The 12086-nt window shown below is 37.1% G+C and overlaps 1 protein-coding gene across 2 annotated transcripts; it reads right to left on the reverse strand.

Annotated features, from left to right (window-relative positions):
- Positions 1–1734: 1734 nt before the first annotated feature.
- On the reverse strand, positions 1735–7187 carry LOC107870331. Of its 2 annotated transcripts, none has more exons than XM_016716817.2 (3): positions 7052–7187; positions 3333–4348; positions 1735–2696 (listed from the first exon to the last, which is right to left on the reverse strand). In XM_016716817.2, exons 2-3 carry the CDS (start codon positions 4326–4328, stop codon positions 2154–2156), a joined length of 1539 nt encoding a protein of 512 aa, XP_016572303.1. In that variant the 5' UTR covers positions 4329–4348; positions 7052–7187; the 3' UTR covers positions 1735–2153. The 2 variants fall into 2 exon arrangements, with proteins under 2 accessions (XP_016572303.1, XP_016572304.1); XM_016716818.2 differs by having other exon boundaries at positions 6938–7064.
- Positions 7188–12086: the final 4899 nt, after the last annotated feature.

A 12086-nucleotide genomic window follows, 5' to 3' on the forward strand; every position in this document is an offset into this window, starting at 1 on the left:
GGAATGGAGAGATTAATGAGGATGTCTTTTACCGTATTGGGGCAGGTTGGATGGAATGGAGGCTAGCCTATGGAATTTTATGCTATAAGAAGGTGTCTCTCAAACTTAAGGGTAAATTCTATAGAGCTGCGGTCCGGCCGGCCATGTTATATGGGACGGAGTGTTGGCCTGTTAAGAATTCTCGCGTCCAAAAGTTGAAGGTGGCAGAAATGAGAATGTTGCGTTGGATGTGCGGATTTATGAAGGTTGACAAGGTCAGGAATGAGATTATTCGGGAGAAGGTGGGAGTGGCTTCGATGGAGAATAAGTTGCGGGAAGTGAGGTTGAAATGGTTTGGCCACATGATGAGAAGGGGCACGAATCTTAGGTGTGAGAGGTTGGCCTTGGAGGGTTTCAAGCGGGGTAGGGGTAGACCAAAGATGTACTAGAGAGAAGTGATTAGACGTGACATGGAGTAGTTATAGCTTACTGAGGACATGACCCTCGATAGAAAGGTTTGGAGGAAGAGTACTAAGTTAGAGGGCTAAGGTGTGTGGTCAAGTCGTAGTCTGTAAGAAGGAGGGTTAGGCGTAGCTTGGTTGGTAGTTCTAGATTTGGGGGAGGGGGGTCTTTGGCTGGGTAATTGCACTTCTTTTTTGTGGATGATGCTTCTCTGTTATTTTATCATTTTGCTCGCCTTTTGGTCTACGGTCCTTCGTCTTAAGCCGGGGGTCTATCGGAAACAACCTCTCTACTCCCTCGGGGGTAGTGGTATGGACTGCGTACATTTTACTCTCCCCTGACCCCACTATGTGGGAATATACTAGGTTTGTTGTTGTTGTTGAAAGTAACTTTATGGGGAAGCGAGCTCGGATGTATCCCTTATGCCCGGGTCTTCGTCTTTGGCCATGTATGAAACCCACTAGTTAGACTAATTTAGATTTGTGTGATGTAAGACTTTATTGAAGGAGCACGTGCTCAAAAAATGACGTTTCTTTATTTCGAAGTTCGAATACGAAACTTTTGAGTTAAAGCTGGATATATATATCACCATAATCTGAAGTTGGTATCATTAACACAACTAAAATGACTACCTTGGATTCGTTTTAAACGCCGCTTAGTCACCTTCTATAGAGAGCGATTTAATTTTTGAGGTGGAACTTTTTTGCATGAATTTAAATAAACCGAACATAGCTTTCATCACTTACAAGTTATTTATCATTGTAGGTACTCTCCAGAATGTTGTCATGGTACTTGGCTAAAGCTATTAGGGATAAATTTGAAGCCCTTGACGGAGGCCGGGCTAATGAAGACGGCCAAACCGCACTGGCAGGCTTCAATCCTCTTAGCTGGCAAGCTTCTGAAGATGAGGTGTACACGATACCTCAGGCAAATCTTACATCACAATTCACAATGAAAGAGAAAAAGTAAAGAGCTTGATAAGGAATAACTCAAGTTTGTATGATATGCGCGCTTTTGAAGCTCAATGTAGAGTTGACCAAAGACAAATTTGGTGTTGGACTAGGTCCAAAGTGGACAATACGTGACATGACATTATGTCGCGATTGCAAATCACTTTCCGGAGAATTGAGAATTACAATGTACCAATAGGCAATAGCAAACTAACAGTGTTAGGAAGTTCACTAGGGTGAAAAAAGATTATGCATTTGATGGAAGTCAAAACAAAATGAATGGCATACTATATCTGTTTTGTACAAAGAAGAAAACTGAAATTACAAGCAAAGTCAAACAGAATAAGAAAGTGAAAACCTGCTAAAAATCAATTATACTGGAAAAAATGTTTACATCTGTCAATTAAGTAACAACTAAAAAGGCCAAAAAAAGAATTTTTAAAAAAAAAAGGTCGTGTCGTCGATGTATGGAGGTGAATAAAGAATTTAAAGCTTGTAACTTTATCTACTTCATGCAAAAAAAATTCTTGTCAATTTTGAAACAAGGTACTTACTTTTTCTCTTCCATCTTCCAGCCTGAGATTTGGAAGGTACTCCGATCTTCGATATACAAAATGGTCATGTGTGTTCCCATATACTTAACCTCCAAAATTTGCAATCTCATTTGGTGGCTACACATGCATTCACTTTCTGTTAAATCTTCATTATTCAGGTACCCTATTTGTTGATCACTGCCTGAGAAGTTCTTGGTTTCGGCATAGGTCACTCCTTTTTGTCTTCAGAAGTTGAATCGTGATGTTTCTCGGGTGACTTGGGAGGATTATCTTCACTTTTGGATGACTCCAGTTTGTGTGCTGAAGTTGTGAAATCTTGATGTTCTTTGGATGTGCTGAGAGACTCTTCACTTTTCTCAGGTGATTTCAAACCATCATTCTTGTTATGGAGTAGATCTCTTGAGTCTGCTTTCTCAGAGTGTTCATTTGTTGAATCCGTTTTAACTGTTGGTTCCACAACATTCTCTGATTTGTCAGGTGAGACTATTTTCTGCGGTGAAGTTGTGGAATTATGCTGACTTTTCGATATGTCTGGAGATGGTTCATCATTATGAGACAAGTCAGTAGAACCATCCTTTTTGGTGGATTGATCAGTGTTATCCTTTTTTCCGTCTTTCAGCTCAGCGTCCTCTGCCTTGTCCTCTGTAATTTTCTCAACTTCCAAAGGTCCAAGCTTTGCATCAATACTTTTGATTGCAACTGTCAATGATCTTGCATCTCGAGCTGCTGCCAGCCGTCCAGGTGATGATGCCTGTTTGTGAAGAAAAGAATATATCAACACGTCAAGTGTATTCATTGTTAGAGTAGTTTCAATCCAATGAAATGCCTTTGTGAATTAGATTCAACAAATAGGTCTAACATTCCATTTTGTCTTTGATTACACTGCGAATTGCCTAGCCAAGGCAACGTGCGACAACTTTATTTCTCGTCTGAAATATCCATTGGAACACTACCATTTTCTTCACCAACTATATCTCCTTGTGTTGGTAACGGGGTCACAGAGTAGAATATGACTGTTAAGAAAGACAATGTAAGGAAAATAGTGGCAGGACAGGAAACACTGCCCCAATCTCTGAACTAGTTAGATATAAGTGCACATTTTGGTCTTCCTATTTCTACTGCGTTTTTTCTTCCTCAACATTTTTATACGCTTTCGAGAGATAAACATTCCAAACAAAAGCAGCAATCAAGTTAGTTCAATATATCCAACAAGAACATACCAGTGTAATCCCACATGTGGGGTCTGGGGAGGGTAGAGTGTACGCAGACCTTACCCCTACCTCGTGGAGGTAGAGAGGCTGTTTCCGAAAGACCCTCGGGCTCAAGTGAAGCAAATAAGTACAATATATCCAAGGAAAGAGAATGGAAGCACCATTTAATAACTGACCTCCAACAATTGTTCAGCCCTTTTCTTCAAAGCGTCGAAAGATGCTTCCTTGTGAATAAGTTTTAAGATGTGGATTAAGTGTGACTGAAGATTCTCTAGACGATGTTGATCTGTTTGGCATTGAGGAATAGTAGATACACAGCCTACTGGATAGAAAGGACAGTTGGCAAGCTTCATTGGACATACAGTTATACAGTGCCTGTCCATTTCGCGCCTCATTAGTGTTTCTGGGCATTTCTGCTCGCATTGAAGCATTTTAAACGGACACATAGAGTCATGCAGCTCAAGCTGAGCTGCACTATATCGAGCATTACATCCCTCATTTTCACAGGTCAATTCCCTGAAACTGCACGAGGAGATATGTTTCGAAAGCTCTTCTTCAGTTTTAAACTTCATATTGCAGTGATAAATGTTTTTGAAGTCAATATTTCTTATCGATGTTTGTGCCACTGCTATCCTCCTCGACATCAACCAAAAGCCATTCATTTCCAATTCTTGTACAAAATCATCTATCTGTTCCTCCCTCCTTTCACTTAACATCCATGCTGATACTTTGCTGAAAAAGTTCCTCTTAGACTGTGCAAAATCATCAATAAAATCCGATATAATGTCATGAGGGTTGTCTAATACTTCAGTAACCGATTCACCTTCTAAGACGACAGATTCTGCAACAAACATCTCGCTTCTCTGGACAAGATAGTCCACCATTTCTCTTCTAATATCAACAGCCACAGAAGCGGGGCTCTTCAACAAACCGCCAGTCGTATTGTCAATACAAGCAGAGGCTAATCCTGGAAGGAATTCATCCGCTACCTTTTTAACCATTTCTGCATCAAATAGATCACAGCGGAAGAGGGCAGCCTCGTCCTCTTCCACTTCCTCAATTTCTGCTGGTTTAGGTTCCTTCACTTCCTCTAACTTCACTTCTTCAAATGCTGATGTTTCGATTTTCCCTTCATCTTTAGGGGGCTCCATGTTTAAAGAAGCTTCGGACATGTCCAAATAGGTTTAAAAAACTGCAAACAACGTATTATGTTTAGCACCACGGCTACTGAAAATGAAAACGAGAAACTCCTGAAAGACAATATGTCTTCAAAAGCATGACAGGATGATCTTGGCTGGTGAAATAAATACAACAACAACACACCCAGTGTATTCCCACAAAGTAGGGTCTGGGGAGGGTAAAGTGTACTCAGTCCATACCACTACCTCAGATGAGATAGGAAGGCTGTTTCGGAAAGACCACCGGCTTAGGACTAAATATGACTGGCGAAGAAACACGAATATCACTGGGGTAAAGAAAATTTCAGATTCATTCATTTAACCGGTTAGCTACATGCTTCTGATTAGAAAATATAACATGGTTTTCCTACTGTTTTGTAGCCAGATAAATAAATGCAGTAATATAGATATGACACAACAACAACGTGTAATCCGACAAATTGGGAGTCTGGAGAGGATGGTGCGTACACAGCCTTACCCCTACCTTACATGAAGTGCAAGGGAAAAGATTGGCTCATCCAACAGTAAAATAAGTGAAACAGGTAGCCCTGACTTGTATGCACAAAAATGTGATAACTGAATCTGATGGAGAAATACAACAACAACTTACCCAGTGTATTTCCACAAAGTAGGGTCTGGGGAGGGTAAAGTGTACACAGTCCATACCACTACCTCAAATGAAGTAGAGAGGTTGTTTCTGATATACCCCAGCTCAGGACAGATAAAAGTATAACAAATAAAAAATATAAAAATAAACAACAAAATGGGATAACACACCGCTAGATAATAAAAGAAACAATACATTGACAGAGCAATACTATAAACTATCTATTCGAGCTCACAAATATCATCAGGCCACTACGAACAAGAAACTCTAGGCATAGATACAAACAAAGCACTCCTCCCTGCAACTATGGATGCATTCCTACCCACCAACCCTCTACCCTAATTCGCGTCCTTCATACCTTCCTATCAAGGGTCATGTCCTCCATAAGCGGCAACCGCTCCATGTCATGCCTAATCACCTCCCTCCAATATTTATTCGGCCTACATCTACCCTGCCTAAAACCATCCAAGTTAGCATACAAAGGGGTGGCCTAATGGTCAATGAAGCGGGTTCAAAACCATGAAGTTTCGGGTTCAAATTCGAGCTCAAATCCCTCGCGAAGGGAAAAACACTAGGTGATTTCATTTGTATGAGAATTTTCTTTAACGTGAATCCCAATGCTTTCTTGTTCCCCTTTACCCATTTTCCTTAAAGATCAGATCAGTTAAATTGCATCACATTATTAAGATGTGATGACAGTAGATCCCATGATTATAATGCTGGGATTATAACTAGGATTACTTTGTGGATAATCAATCCACTTTGTATATGGGATAAGTTAAACCAAGATCTTGTGTAAAAATGATATTGGTTTCAACTAATACCTTAAACCAACCATGAGATAAATTCAACCCCAAAATTTATATCGGAATAACCCACATAGGCCCTTGAACCAAACATAGGCGTGGAGCTAGGATTGCCATTTTTTGGGTTCTGAATTTTAGAATGACGACTTCAAGTGATAATAACTGGGCTCTAAATCTAGTATGTGCACATATTTAAATGAATTCTCTAACACACATACACCGTTTAAACAAAAACTACTGGGTTCAGCCAATCGCGTAGCTGGACTTCCAGCAGTGGCAAGAACAGAGTCATAAACAAGTTGTGGGTTTGGTTGCAAGCAAGAACTCGATGGAATCATAAACTTCGCGCGTCTGACCATAAATTTAGAAAATTTATCTTCAAATGTCTACTTAGTCATTTACTTCGATCAAGATTTTAAAAATCTGATCTTCAAATATTTTCAGGTTCCCAAAAGATTTGGGAGAAATTCCATTTTCCACTCACTAAAACTTCAAACTTTTTCTACGTAAAATGCATGTCTAAACACAGCTTTAAGTTTCAACTATAAAAATTAAATTAAAAAATTTCAACATCAAAATCTATGGCAATGGGGGAGAGCTTCAAATCCTGAATACGCCTCCGGTTACCCATACACATTAAAGTAAAAATTTGATCTTCAAACATCTCTTTTTACCATGAAATCAAAATCCTCCGGTTACCCATACACATTAAAGTAAAAATTTGATCTTCAAAACATCTCTTTTTACCATGAAATCAAAATCCGATCTTCAAATATTTTCAAGTTTCCAAAAGCAAGTTTGCCTTTTTTTTTTTTTTTTTAATTATCATGGTGTCCGGGCCAGCTTCCGCGCATGCACCTCGACTAATTCCATACCTGCCACCTCCCACCAGCATCCAGTAACTCTGTCAACTAAGGCTAGAACAGATGAGAAGAAATTAACTAATATTTGTCCAGTTTGTAAGCCATTTTGGGGGATAAATTTCACTTTCACTCACAAAATATCAATTTTTTTCCAAATAAAATTCATATTCAAACACAACTTTCAAAAATTCAAATTGTCAAATTTCAACTTCCAAATCTATGACAAAACAAACGCTTCAAATCCTGAATCCTGATAACCCAGAGCCAAAAAAAAAGTCAAAATTCAACAGATCAATTAATGAAGATATAAAAAGAGAGAGAGATCACCTCTAGCTTCTTGATTATAAGATTGGATCAAAATTGAAAAATATGGAAATGCAAAAATAAGTATGAAATTAAAGAATTTCTAATATATTTTTTTTGGTGAATAAAATATAATACCTGCAAATATTGATGAATTGCTAATTTGTCTCCGCCCAAATTGATGGGGAAAAAGTGAAAAGCTCCATTTTGTCAGGTGTGCCTGTATATATAGCAGGCAATTTTGTCCGTCAATCAAGTTACCCATAACGTATAATTAATCACGAGATTATAGTTAGGAGGAAATTATTCATATTTGATTAGTATAAAAATATAAAATATATTAAATAATTTATTTCGAAATTAGTTATTTTAGAAGTAAAATTTTATTTTTATCTCATCTCAAGTGGCCATTTGGTGTGAGGTCTATGGTATAATAATCTTGTGATAAAATACAGAATTAGTATTTTAGATTGTGTTTGGTTGGATGTATTAGTTATTCGTGAGATTATTTAACCTACTATTTATATCACAGTGGAGAGATAAGAAATCTCGTATACATTGTCTAATAACTAATTTCGAAAATAGTTAATTCCGGGATAACTTGTTCCCTACCAAACAAATCTTAAATGTGGGATAACTAATTTTGAAATAGTTAAGAGAATTTCGAGATGGCTTGTTTTCCAACCAAATGACCCCAATATGCACTTTAGTTTGGCCTCATTTGTTATTTATGCCCTCCAATTTCAGATATACACAAATAGACATTTAAATTATTATAAAGTTGAATAAATATACGCACGTTTTATACAAAACTCACACACGATTTGATATGTAGGATAAGTGCATTTCATGCGACATGCGAGGTATTATACATACATCTGCTTATTTAATTTTATGATAGTTTAAGTGTCTACTTATATATGTTCAAAATTAAAGAGTATAAATATCAGGTAAAATAAAGTTAAATAGTATGTTAATGTATTATGCCAAATAACAATAGGTCAAGTTATTATCTCATAGGATTATTATATCATATATCTGGTAAAGTCCACCATCACCTTAAAGAGGTAAATAAAAGGTTGCATCTTTTGTTATAATAGGCACCCTACGGTGGAATCTTGTCCAGATTAACTATAGAGGTCCTCCAATCTCCCATTTGTTCTTTGCGGATGACCTCACTCTCTTTGCTAAAGCTGACACCCTCAATTTCTCAACCATTGCAAGAACCTTGAATAGCTTCAGCACTCATTCTGTCCAAAAAGTGAATTTAGCCAAATTCAAAGTGCTTTTCTCCTCCAACTGTCATACCTCTACCAAAGAATATCTCTCATCCATCCTTGGCATCAAGGCCAGCAACTCTTTTGGGAAGTATTTGGGCTTCCCCATTTTCCAGGGTAAACCTAGCTCTCTGATTTCCAGTTCATTCTTGATAATATTAGTAACAGATTAGCAGGCTGAAAAATTAAGTTCCTTAACATCGCTTGTAGAACCACCCTTGCCAAAGCTAGCTTAGATAGTATACCCAATCATGCCATGCAATACATTCTTCTCCCCACGAAGATCCATAACCTCATTAATAAGGCTCAAAGAAACTTCATTTGGGACTCCACTGATTCCAAAAAAAAAAAAGAATGCATATAATTAATTGGGATACTATAACCCAACCCAAGAACTTGGGAGGTTTGGGGATGCAACAAACCAGTATCAAGAATGATACTCTTCTCTACAGATTAGCCTGAAGACTCTACTTAAATCCTTCTTCTTTATGGGCAAGAGTTCTTATTCAAAAGACCAATTCAAATGCTAGAAGACACCCTCCTCTCACTCTAGAATCTGGAGGAGTGTCCATAGAGCTTGGAACCTTTATGCAGATATAGTTCAGTGGTCGATTTATAATGGCTATAAAGTTGACCTTTGAAGAGATAGATGGGTCCCCATCCACCCTCCCCTTTTCCCCATTATTCAGGTCCTATCCCTAAGCCTTGCCCTTCTCTGCAATTTTCCTCCTTTTGACAAAATAGAGTTTGGAACTTTGAATCCCTCCCCTTTAACATTCCCAACTCCATTAAAGCCAGCATCCAAAACTCCTTCAAGCCTAACCTTCAAATCCAGGTTGATACCCCCCTCTGGCTTTCCATAGGTAATGGAGTTTTCTCCTATAAAACTGCCTACCACCACCTTGCCTCCCAAAGGCAACACTCCACTCGTACCTACCCCTGACTAGGGTGGATTTGGAAGCTCCAAATCCCTACCAAGATCAAATAATTCCTTTGGATCCTTCACCATGATAGCCTTCCATCAATATCATATTAGCCTACAAAGGTTTAAACATTCAACCTTACTGTCACAATTGTACCCATCAAATGAAAGATATCTCCCACCTCTTTTTCAACTATCCTCATGTCAATTCCCTTTGGCAGGACCTTGTTCATAATTTCCATGGTGATACTACTATTCCCTCCTATCTTTTCACCCCTCTAGATGGAATAGCACTTGGAAGCTTCTAAAAGACTCTAGTTATGATAACCTTCTTGACTGGGCAACTCTTCTCCCTTTCTATCTTTGGACCATCTGGAAGAATAGAAATTCCAACATGTTCAACAATAAAGATCTTTATACGTCCTTTAAATCTGCTTAATCTAAGGCTGTTGATTTTTCCAACTTAAACCCCTCCCAATCGCTAAACTGACTAACACCAGCTGGGTCAGCTGGAATCCCCCTCCAAGGAATCACTACAAGCTCAACACGGATGGATCTAGTCTTGGTAATCCTGGTAAGGGCGGCATAGAAGGAGTTATCAGGAATGTGAGTGGTGATTGGATTTTAGGATTCTCCTAGTGTTTCTTACATGCTACGAATAATTTTATGGAAATTTTGGCTCTTCGAAAAAGGCATGCAGCTTGTTCTAGAACATAATCTTTATCCCATCATTATTAACATTGACTTTGAAAATGTGATCCAAATGTTGAAATCTGGAAACCCACTGTTTAATCCTTTCATTCATGATTACAGGTTGATGCTAAGAAGATTAAGAGGATCACCTGTCAACCATAGCTATCGAGAGCAAAACAAGGTAACAGATGCTTTAGCAAAGGAAGGAGCAAAAAAAACCTTTTTGGAGCACTATAGGATTTTATTTAACCCCCCCCCCCCCCCCCCCCCCTTTGTAGTCCATACTGTTTGGGATGACATCAAAAGCAGCAGTTTTCCTAGGACCATTACAAATATGCAAACGCAGAGCCTGCGTCAAACTCTCTTTGTATTAGAGTCAGATTGAGCTCAAACTCCCTTTGCCTTATTTAAATCAATGCATTTCTATTTTACCAAAAAAAATCTACGTCAAAACATCGATACCTTAATTTGGTATGATTTTTTTACTTTGGCACTTTAAGTGGAAGGTATTCATTTTAAACACCTAAAATAGTCATAAACTGTATCACTTTGACACCCAAACTGAGTATAGAACACTCACTTTTGGGCGCGTGACAGCCTTTTGTTCGCCTATTTTTAATTTAATTTTACCTTCTTCTTCTCTATTTTTTCATCCCACTATCTTTCACCATTTTTTCAAGCTCAAGCTCCTTTAATGATACTCCTAAACCCCATCTATCTCTTAGAAAATAATTAATTTAAATATTTTCTTCATGTCACTTCTAAAAATATAACCTATGTTTTTGTCTAAAAATGTGTACGAAAAAATAAAAAAATAAATAAAATTGAGTTTCTAATTCAAATAAATTAGGAATTTGTTGCTGACTTTCAGTAAAAGAAGAAATCCAAGAACCCATTGTTGACTTATGTTCATTAATTTTCTAATCGAACACGGGCCTCCTCCTTCGAATTTTTTTTATTCCTTGAGAAATTCAACCTCCATTAATGGAGGTTAAGCTCAAAGAAAGTTGGGTGAGAAAGATGTTGTGGCCTTTTTTTTGGTAATTATTTGATCAAAAAATACGTGTCACTAATTCATTGGACACAATGGTCATGTGTTTTAGTACTTTTTTTTTTAAATTGTGGCCGTATATAATGATGTGGCAATTTCAAATGGGATGGAATAAATTAATTGATCGTTTAATCCATGTTGACAACGATTGAGACGCACGCGCCAGAGCCGATGCCAAAAGGTGCCAAAATGACACAGTTTGTGGCTGATCTAGGTGTTTAAAATGAACAACGTCTGTTTTAGGTGACAAAGTAAAAGTTTGTGCCAAATTAAAGGACCTGACGATGTGTTTGGCAATTAATCTATCATACTCACTAAATCATTGAGGATTAGAGTGTATGAAATAATAATCATAAAAATATATTTTAAAATAACAATACTAACAACATATTCAATATGTTCCCACGAAGTGGAGTTTAGAAGGGTAAGTGTGCGCATCTCATATCACTACCTCAGAGGTAAGATATAGAGGTTATTTTTGATAGACGTTCGGCTCAAGGCAAAATAATCTAGAAAAAAAAATAGTAAAGGAACAAGAAATAATAAAAATTATCCCACCCAAAATTTAGCATCAAAAGAAAATACAACTTCAAAATAATTTGATAGTTCATTATCAACAATAAAAGTTTAAAAATTATTTTCATAAGCAAAATATTCTTTTCTAGGCCTTTTACTCCTTCTCAGTTCCTCAATATTAGAGATTGATTCATTTTCTCTTTCAACGGATGCATAAGAGATTTTATCACAAAATGAAAAAATATATTAAAAAATTCAGTATTTTTTGTCTCAATTATAGTATTACTATCAAGTACATCATTTTTCAATACAAGAAATCCATATACAGCACTATGTTTAGCATATCCAATAAGCATGCAATCAGCAATTTTAGAATTTATTTTTCTCTTTTTATGTTCAGGAGGAAGAACTTTAGCAAGGCAACCCCACACTTTTAGATATTTCAAATTAGGTTTATAACCTTTTTCATAATTCATAAGGAGTTTTGCCAGTTCTTTTATGAGGAATTCTATTTTGTAAATGACATGCAGATAAAATAGCTTCACCCCACAAATTATCAGGTGCATTAGAGGTAATTAACATAGAGTTCATCATTTCTTTCAATGTCCTATTTTTTCGCTATTAGACTCAGGAAATAAAGCGGAGTTACTTCATGAATAATACCTTCTTTTTTACAAAAATTATTTAAAGATACATAATCTCCATTTCTATTAG

This window comes from Capsicum annuum, chromosome 5 (assembly GCF_002878395.1).
Source record: "Capsicum annuum cultivar UCD-10X-F1 chromosome 5, UCD10Xv1.1, whole genome shotgun sequence".
In the NCBI taxonomy this organism is placed as follows: Eukaryota; Viridiplantae; Streptophyta; class Magnoliopsida; order Solanales; family Solanaceae; genus Capsicum; species Capsicum annuum.

Coding starts and splice junctions, on each gene's coding strand:
- LOC107870331 (XM_016716817.2), bottom strand. CDS start 4,328: ATGTCCGAAGCTTCTTTAAACATGGAGCCCCCTAAAGATGAAGGGAAA. Junction 2,697..3,332: donor GGGCTGAACAATTGTTGGAG/GTCAGTTATTAA, acceptor CTTCACAAACAG/GCATCATCACCTGGACGGCT.